The sequence below is a fragment of the Chelonia mydas genome, chromosome 12 (genome assembly GCF_015237465.2).
Source record: "Chelonia mydas isolate rCheMyd1 chromosome 12, rCheMyd1.pri.v2, whole genome shotgun sequence".
In the NCBI taxonomy this organism is placed as follows: domain Eukaryota; kingdom Metazoa; phylum Chordata; order Testudines; family Cheloniidae; genus Chelonia; species Chelonia mydas.
The window spans coordinates 9515521-9525572 of NC_051252.2; the positions used below are offsets into that span (position 1 = coordinate 9515521).

The 10052-nt window shown below is 47.9% G+C and overlaps 1 protein-coding gene across 5 annotated transcripts in view; it reads right to left on the reverse strand.

Annotated features, from left to right (window-relative positions):
* Positions 1–9749, reverse strand: part of NECAB2 (N-terminal EF-hand calcium binding protein 2) — a 378861-nt gene extending 369112 nt beyond the window's left edge. For 2 of the 5 annotated variants that reach the window (XM_037877468.2, XM_043526527.1), the window contains exons 1-2: positions 8980–9226; positions 4810–4886 (exon numbers count right to left, since the gene is read on the reverse strand). Coding sequence is in view for 4 of the 5 variants with exons in the window: in XM_043526527.1 (XP_043382462.1) it covers positions 4810–4869 (60 nt within the window). In the remaining variant the exon portion in view is untranslated. The other 3 variants (XM_043526524.1, XM_043526528.1, XM_043526526.1) reach the window with 3 other exon arrangements.
* Positions 9750–10052: the final 303 nt, after the last annotated feature.

The following is a 10052-nucleotide window of genomic DNA, read 5'->3' on the forward strand; positions in this document are numbered from 1 at the left end:
AAGGGTCCAACCAGAGGATGGTCCTGACCAGAACAATTAACCTGGCTCCAAGCAGCAGGTGTCATGGTCAAGTTGCATCCACTTGGAACTAGTTTGCAGTCCAGATGTTCCCAAAACAAACAAAAGCCATATTTTTACCATCTTTTCTATCCCGTCTCCTCCACCTTGTGTCTAGCTGTTTGTTAAGAACAGAATAAGTGAATGCCTTTCATGACAGAGTAAAATTAAGCTTCTCTTTCATCAAAGAAAGGCTACTCTGAAAATAAGACTGATATTTTGACTCAAAAAAACCTTTGATAAGGTCTGACCAAGTTTGTTTTTAAAGTCAGTTTCAAGATAAATACTATTTCCTGATCTTGTATTCAATCAAGAACTATTTAACAGGGACCAAGTGGTTCCTCCTGCCCCCCACCCCAGGTAAAGCCACTTGGTGCTGATAAATGGTGGATAAATAGCCCTGAGGAATGACCTCTCTGCAAAGAGCAGGAGCAGCAGCCAAGTGATTGTCACTAATAACCTCACTTCTATAGCCCTGCCATTGCACCTCAGGTCTGACCTGGAGGAAGCAACTCAGGACACAAGCTGCTAACTCCATGCCCAGTCAGTTCTTGGTCCTGGGTACCTATTGGTGCACCTGTGTTGGTGACTTTTAAATGTGAACATGTTAGAAACCAGTCTCCGGCAGCTTTTGGAGAAATGGCTTTCAGCTGCCATAGGTCTGGGCTGGATTAGTACTGGTGAACGGTTGAGTAGTGTATTATCCTCTTAAGAGCCCTAAGAGTTCCCTCTGGAACAACAATTTAAGAAGAGTTGGGAAAACTTGATTTGCACAAACAATCTGACACACACTTCTCCCCCCAGAAGCAAGTTCTGATCCTTTGGCTTCCTCCACCCATTATCCAGCAGATTGACAGGAGGTCCTGTTCTTAGACCGGCTGTTTGTTAAAGCCAATACAGGCCATAATTAATGCAAACATAAAACTCATCTCCCAGATAAGCCTGTGCCTGCTTACTCCCACTTTAATGCTTAATGAGCTAGCTTGGCTTGCAGTCCAGTTTCCTATAAGGCAAAACAGCAAAGGTCTTTTATAGTCAGTAGAATTCCTGGGGAGGGGGTTAAAAGCTCTCATAAAAAGGGAAAGCGCAGAGTGGGGATTACAGCGAGTGATCCAGATAGCCGGGCTGTGATGAGAACCTGGCTATCTGTGTGCGTGGATTTAATGGGAGCTAGTAGTATTCATTCAAGAGCCAGGGATTGTGGTAAGCAAAGTTTGAAGGCTAGAAGCCCAAGTCCCCTAGGCTACAACTGAGAGAGGGATAAGTGATCAGAACATCCTGGGGAACTGAGCCTTTTCAGTTCTCCTCCATACATCTATTTAGACAACCCTCGAATTTGTAGAATTAAAACCTGGTGTGAGATTAACATACCAAACAAACCACATTCCCTTGAGAGCCAGTAAATAGAGAACATGCAGTCTAGCTTGCACACAGAAGGGATAGCCGCGATCCAGGAGGGGAAAACAATGAAGGGCAAACAGTCCATTCATGGATTTAAATTTGGGCATTATGTTAACTTCAGCCATGTGAAAGCTCAACAAATAGCCTGACATGAACACAATTAGCATGAAGCACAGAGTAGTTTTGAAAGGCAATTAAAAAAAAGAAGCTAGGAGCCTCTTCATTTAGGGCCTCAGAACATCCATTATTTGGTAGAAGTGAGAATAAAGGATTGACTTCAGTTTTACAATCCACATTTTGCTGGGACACTCCCTGTTCACTGAGTCAGTCTTTGGAAGCTGCAATGTGCTTGTGAAATAGGAGGACCACTAACACTATGAACAATAAAAACCCACATACACCAATACACTTTATCTGCCTTCCTTGGAAAAATACTGTTCTCCATAAGGAAATATCCCCTTCCCTTTGTCTTCTCTCCCATCCTTACCAATATCCAATTGTGTTCTTAATTGTTACCAAACTTCAATCTCAAGACAACTTCATATCATTTGAAAATAAGATGTATAATGTAGTTTTGCAAAGGCCCTTCATCTCCCACTCCTAGGTAGGGGGAAACTACTTCCTAAAAAAACACTGAGAAATAGTTTTACATATGAAAAATGTTTTGGCATTAATTCTTTGACCTAGGGTGGTATTATTCATATACTGTAGCATATGAGAGCCCTAGTTGGAGACCAGGACTCTATTGTGCTAGGCGCTGCACAAACAGAACAAAAAGATGATCTGGATAGTGATTTCAGTGGCTTCTCACCTTGTTTAACTGTATCCAATGGAAAGGAGCAAGCTGCAGCATAAGGTCAGTTTGTCTATGAATTTAGGGCCAATCTTGCATCCCTTAATCAAACCAGTAATCCCCTTAATGTCTGGGTATTTCCATAGTCCTTCTCCCCATGGTGTTTCATGCTCACATGAAAGGCTGCAGGATTAGGGCTTTAATTTCTTGACAACCCACATGCCTTTGCCAACAAAAGGTTGTGCTAAAGAGGCAAAGACAATCTAATGGGAAAAGGAGCCTGGGAACAAGTAGGCTCTAAATTATTTTAATCTGCATGTCTTTGATGAGCCAAATGTGTTCTGGATGTGACCTGGTCAGAGACTTAGACCACTTTGCCAAGAGATGAGATTTGGATTTTTTATTGGATACATTCTCAAATTTGTAAGAAACGTGGGTGTCAAAATTATGCACTCTATTTATGGACTGTTTCTATTTATAGGGGCACAGGTTTATTTAACCTCCTTGGGGCAGAAACCTTAATTTATAAAATGCCATGCATGTGTAACTCTGCCCAGGTGGTACAGCAATAGTTAGCCATATCTCAGCCCACCCTCCATGAAATCACAACCAAGGGGGAAAAAGCCACTCAAAGTCGTGGCTAGGTGACATTTCAGGAACATCTAAGGCAGCCTCTACAGTACAGAGATTATACCAGCATAGCTAGCCCAGTATAACCCCCTTAGCGTAGACACAGCCTATGCTGACAGAAGGGGGAGGGGGGGGTTTCCATTGTTGTAGGAACACCACAACCCCAAAAGTAGTAAAGCTTGGTCTACACTTAAAAGTTAGATTGACATAGTTACATTGGTCGGGGCAAGAAGAGGGGAGAAGAGGGAAAAAAAAAAAGAAAGAGAGGGAAACGTGCTTCTAGCAATGTAGACATCTTTGACTGGGGAGGTATTGTTCCTACACACACACACACACACAGGAAACCCCTCTCCATCAGTGTAGGCTGCACCTACACTCCAGAATTATGCAGCATAGCTATGCAAGGATGGTCTCTATAGTGTACACATACCCTTAGCTACATCAACAGAAGCACTCTTCCATCAGCATAGCTGAATCAGCTATGTCAGGGTGTGAAAACACACTCCCTGGCCTATGTTGACCCAACTTTTAGGTATACACAAAACCTTGGAATGCTGAAGAGATGCTGCTTTGTGGAAAGCAGCATGTAGGTGACCAGGATCATACATAAAAGAACGAGTAATATATGAGTTCATGCCAAAACTCAGAGAGACACCAGGTTCAACTGACAGACCTCTGTTCTATACCTCACTTGCAAAGAAGTACCCCCTTGAGTCAATGCCACTCAAGACGACAGGAGTGTAAACTTGTCCTTCCACATCTTCCACCATGAAGTATTTTGAAGCCTGGCAAATACCATCATGTAGCAGGATCCATTAGCAGTATGTTGAAGTGGAAGGGAAGAAAGAGGGGAAGGAAATAGGGACAGAACTCAGTAAGTGGCTCTTACCTTAAAGTGCTCAGTCCCCTCAGTGTAACTTGCCCTCCATGTGGCAGGACAGGGGAGCATACACTGAAGTGTATGGAGTTGGCATGAAGGGGCATAGCATACTTGCTATACTAACTCAATGTATGGTTTCTCTTGGAATTAAGATTTAACAGATCTATAACAGACAAGTCTGAGGAGGCAAAGTCACTCCTACCTGCACTATGGCAATAAGAGAATTGTACTTTTTCCCCTTAAGCCAGTTTTCATTGATGCCTGTCTCTTGAGAGAGATACTCCCCCTCCCTCCCCCATAAAATGCCCTATGGCCTAGGGAAAGGTGCATGGGGCTGAGATCCAGGATAGGAGTGCAAGTCTCTTCACATCTCTGGGCATGTCAGAGCCCTTGTTCAAGAGCAAAGCCACATGTCCTCCACCCTTAGAAAGCAGACAGACAAGTAGTCATCCCATGTCACAAATAAGCTGACTGAGAAGCTGCATAAGGTCACTTCTGGCACACCTGGGAACAGAATCCGAATCTCCAACATGGCAGACTAAAACGGCTCTTCCCCTGCCTAATATATGTAGTTGGTTATCCTGTCTAACCGCTAAACCACACTTCCCTCCAGAGCCAGGAAGAGAGCCCAGCAATCCTGGTCCCCAACATTCTCCTGCTACCTAGAAGATAGCTGTGTAACCCACTGGGAGATTTGTCCCCCATGCTGTTCACCTAGGTAAGGAGCTGCTCCTTCACACCCAACAGACTTCTACCTCATGAGCTGAAGGTCCAGGGTTCTGTCCCTGCTCACAGGACATGAGGCATTGTCCCTATAGCTGCACATAAAAGATACATTTCCTCTGGTGTTCCTTATACAAGAGGTTTGATTTAAATCACACACCAAACCTTTGTAATATGTTTTATGGGTGGGGGTGGGGGAATTGTCAGCTTAGAGAGGATACACAGCAAAATTCCAGGTGTTGCAGATTTTGGTCATTTGTCACAGACCATACATTTTAAGCTACACTGATAAGACCGCTAGCTGGATGCTAGTCTTAAGGCTTACCTGTGTCAGGAAATGGAAAACAGAGAGACCAGTGCTTCCAGGGGGCTCTACAACATCCATGTGGTTTAGGGAAAGACCTATGGAAGGAACAAAGAAGATTGTAACCCCTTGGGGTTTAGCGAGCATGGCCCCTTTAAATCTTTTTCCTAGTGGGGAGGGGGAGCAGGGAGAGAAAGGAGGGAAAGTTGCGGGGTGTGGCTCTGGAGCCTGGGGAGAGAAGGGCTGCAGGCGGGAGGCCCTGGACCAAACCTGACGGAGAGAGAACCCGCCTGAAGCCTGGGAAGGACAGGATGGCCGATCGGGGACACCCCAGGCCAGGAGGAGCACTGTGCCAGGGAGGAATCGCTGAGGAGGACAGGCCGGAGCTGGATACAGTATCCCTGCTGCCCAGGGCTGCATGGGGCTGTGAGTACTAGGGCTTGTGACTCTGCACTGGGAATAAGGAGGGAGGCAGCTAGCTAGTTAAGTGGGGAGGTGGTCGCTCTGTGTGGCTTTGCGGAGAGCGGCAGAAGAGGGCACCGGAGGGGTTTGTTGGGGGAAAGTTCACTGGCACTGAAGACGACCAGGGGCACCCAAGACTCACCACTGAACTGGAACTTTGCTCAAGCATCCTGAGCTCCGTGTGCAGCCCCATTGCTCAGTGTCTGCCCTTTCAGGCTGTACTACCACGGCCTGTGGGACCTTGGCTTGGATGCAACCCTGTTCTACTGCTCCCCCTATACCTCCCCTTGTTGTTTTTCTCCTCTCATCCCTCTGTAAATAAATATCGCCCTTCGTTATACGCATTGTACTTTTTCTGTGGGTGTGTTGGTTCACTCTGGGGGATTTGGAACAGGTGCCCCTGGGGTGGAGGGAATTTTTCCTGCTGCATTCCTGTGCACACCATCTCTTGGCCAGAGCTGCCTGCAGAGCAGACTCCATCTTGGCCACGAGGGTGCTAATGTTACACTAGAAAGGGGCAAAACTAATACAGTTTTCCAGGTTGAGTCACAACTGTTTGCTTTAGATGCATTTTATGTGCACAATTTAAAGCATCTGAATTTAGCAAAACAGACACTAAAAGCCAGTGTTTTGTGACCACTTCACTTCCCTACTCATCCCCAGCCCCCTTACACAGTGGCTCCCCAGGAAAAGGGGGTGAGCAGTGGGGAGTGAGCAGGGATACAGCATGCTTACGGAAGGGACCAAAGTGTGCGCAAGAGGCCTATGGTTCAGAGAGCTCTGCGGGGCAGCCAGTACCAAAGGGGGAGCCCAGTGCTTGTGCACCAAAGATGCTACTTGAGATCAGAGCAGGGTTTGATGACACTTAATACACTTCATCATAACAGAGGGGCAGCTGGGCCAAATCTGAGAGGTACAGGGCCCTGTGAATGCACAGCAAGCAAAGCTGGGTGACCAGGAACAGGAGGAGCCACCCTAGCCCACCAATGGAGCACTGATCTTTGGGGGAGGGGTGCCGGTGAGTGGCCAGGAAGATGTAGAGGGGGAGGGGCTGGGAACAAGTTGTTGGTGGGTTATGAGGGGAGTTGGGAGTGTTGGGGGCAAGTGGTGGGAATTGTGAGGGCTGTGGGGGGAAAATGGGAGATGTTGGGGGCAGTGGAAGGCTGTGGTGAGCATTCTTGGGATGCATATGGGGGCTGGAGGAGAGTTGTTAGGGTCTATGTGGGGTGGGAGTGGCATTCAGGGGTCTGTGTGGGGAATGGGAAGAGAGGGGCATTTGGAGATAAGGGGGGGCACTTTGCTGTCCAATTCATGGAAGGTGGAGGGCCCTCCCCATTTCCCAAAATCCTTTAACCCAGGCCTGTCTATACACTACACCATATTGCCTTTTGGCTGTGTCAAAGCCTACGCCAAAGGAGCCTCAGGGGTTGCTATATCTTAGGTCAGGGAGTGCTCCTAACCCCACTCTTCCTCTCTGGGAGAGCAAAGGAAATAAGACCAACTTTGTCCTCTTCCCCCATCATCATGCCGGTGCGGTGCTTCGCTGGAAGGAAAAAAGAATTAGGGCTCACACCTCTCTGGAGGTGCCTAGCCTATAGAAGCACGTCAAGACCTAACTTTTGGTTTACACATAGGTAGGCCCCTACCACATTCGTGGCCATGAAAAAACACATCACAGACCATGAAATCTGGTCTTGTCTGTGCTTTTACCCTAGCCTAGGCAGATTTCACAGGGGAGACCAGCATTTCTCAAATGGGGGGGTCCTGACCCAAAAGAGTTAGGGGGGTTGCAGTATTGCCACCCTTACTTCTGCGCTGCCTTCAGAGCGGCGCGGCCAGAGGGTGATGGCTGTTGGCTGGGTGCCCAGCTCTGAAGGCAGCTCCCCACCAGCAGCAGCGCAGAAGTAAGGGTGGCGATACCATACCAGGCCACCCTTACTTCTGCGCTGGTGTTGCTTCGGTCTTCAGAGCTGGGCTCCCGGCCAGCAGCCACTGCCGCTCTCCAGCTGCCCAGCTCTGAAGGCAGCACCACCGCCAGTAGCCGTGCTGCGTAAGGGCAGCCGTGCTACAACCCCCCCCCCCCCCACACACACACACACACACACACACTCACTCCTTTTTGGGTCAGGACCCCTACAATTACAGCACCCTGACATTTCAGATTTAAATAGCTGAAATCATGACAGTTACCATTTTAAAAACCCTATTACTGTGAAATTGGCCAAAATGGACTGTGAATTTGGTAGGGCCCTACACCTAGGATCCCAGACTACTTAAGATTTTAATTAAACACTTTCAGCTTTCCTTCTTGACAGTGCAAGTATTATGGGCAAAATGGCTGCAGTCCTAGAATAGTTACTGGCTCTACACAACCCTGTTTCTCTGAGCCTTGATTTTCTCCGAGCCTGGTGATTGCATGGCTGAAGAGGGAACAGTGGGTCTCCTGTCACAAGGGCAGCCCACAGCCATGAACTCCTGCATCATGAACTCCTGCCCCCTATCTTAATACATAATTATGGAGAAGGGTGGTTGCAGTTGGGCTTGAGCTCAAACAGGCCCCTCACTTTCCCCCCTGAAATTCAGCACCAGCAAAGCCAGCTACCCTGCCCAGCAGCAGGAGTCACCGGCACACACACCTAAGCCAGCCAGCAACAGGCAGGAAGAAGAGGTTGAGACAGTGGAATTGCCACCTACTTTCCATTCTTCTCTCTCTGCAGAGGCACAATTCTCCTTTGACTTGGCAACATTTCTACCTCACACTTCAGGGGCAGGGAGTCTCTCCCTTGTTGTATGTTCTACACTGAGATTTTCATGGAGTCACTAGGATTATTCTCCTTTTTCTACCAAGCCTCTTTTCTAGGGATGGGGTCTAACTATAAAGGGACTGAGATGGGGGACTTCATCCTCGTCTTCCTCCTTGTGACTATCACCCCCCTGCACCGTTACCAATGTCACCTCACAAGAAGCCACAGAGCAGAATAGCAGGCCTGCCACAGGTCAGCACTGAGCTGTGTTGACAGAGCTATCCCCCTCTGTCTACACAGGGAAGACAACGCCACTGCTAGTCTGTGTCTGCCGACATGGGCTCACAGCTACTTCACCACAGTGGAAACTTCTGGGCTTAGGCTAGAGTCCAAGCTCTGGGACCCTCCCACCGCACAGGGTCCTACAGTCTCAGCTCCCACCCCAGATGTTGACACAGCAACAAGACACCGCAGCCCAAGTCGGCGGGCACAGGCTAGCTACGGGTTTTCCCTTGCCAGGTAGGCATACCCTCAGCTAACACAATGGACACTTGCCCAGCCCCTGTTTAAAGGCACTGCAAGCACAATCAGTTGCGTATCACTGGTTCGGGGGGGAGGCACTCAATATCTTACAGGATCATCCCCTCACTAAAGGAAAAGAAGGGCATATTTGGTACAGAAGAGTACAGTCTAGGTAGGGGGCATTGCATCAAGGAATTTCACAGCTAAATTCCTAGCCTGAGAGCACCACCTGCTACTGCCTGCACCCAGGCTTAACCTGGAAGCTTACCTGGTAGCCTCACTGTGGTGCATGACTGCCTGGTCAAAGCCAGGGAGGGTTCTGTGGTGCTGGGTGGAGTAACACCTTGCAATAGTTTGGAATCACAGAAAAGGCCAGCTTCTCCCAGGCCCGGTCACAAATATAACAGGACCCTCCCCCTACCAGAGTAGGGGCAGCTTTAAAAAGGAAGACCCCCCACTTTACCTTTTAACTCTTCTCCTAGCAGACCTTTTCCTACTGCTTCTGCCTCCTTCCTTTTATAGCAGGCAGGGTGAGGGGCACAGTAATTACTTCTCTGCAGCTGGCCCAGCCCTGCTACTCTGCAAATCCCTGCAGCTGTGGGAAAACAAACTATGCTCCAGCTACCCAGATGGGGAGAGTTAACTCCTTCCTTGCCAGCCTCTGGTGAGAAGTTTTTTAGGTGACCTATTTTTGACTATTTTGTTAATTTTCCTATTACTGATATGATACTTTACTGGAATTATAAAATAAGCAACTATGCAGTGGCATGCTGTCTTTCTGTTAAGAGAAAGAGCTTTCAAATTACTCCACCTATAAAGGGATTCACACCAGCCTGTTAGTCCTCCTGAGAGAAGTTAAGAACCAGGGAAGGTGAACTACCTCGCAAAGGGGAAAAAAGACAATGAAGGGTTCAGGAAAACTCACGTTGTCGAAAGCAGGGACAAATCAACACCACAACGCGAACACTACACACAGCACTTTTTCCATCCTGCGTCAGGGAAGAATGATAAGCACACTTCATAACAAAGGCCTAGCCTAAGTAGCACACTTGCTTCTCTTGTGGATGCTTTCTTGCAAGTGTCTGTCTTTGCTATTAATTACCTGCTTCTTTATTTTGTCCTTTGGCTAATTGTTGTTATGACAGCTTCTCAATTTTCAACTTACAGTCCTGCCTCATTGCCACAAACAAAACTTCTAGTGAAGTCATTGAATTATACCCATAAAACAGGAGAGACCAAGACAGCCCCACCCTTGAATACCCTGTAGTAGTGAAAAACCTGGGTTCAAGGAACATCAGACAGCATGTGGATCTGAACCTGTGTCCCACATCCTGCCTAAGTGCTCTAACTGTTGGGTATAAGTGCAGGGGTGGGTGGCAGGCAGGAGCATTACTGCTTCTTGAGAGTAAGGGCTGACCTGGCTTAGGTGCCTGACTCCAGGAGAGGGTTCACAGCTCTGAATCCTAAATTGTGAGAAGCACCTTAATTCCCTCTGTGGAGCAGGGATTAGGCCATACTCCTCTCTTTGGTGTTTCC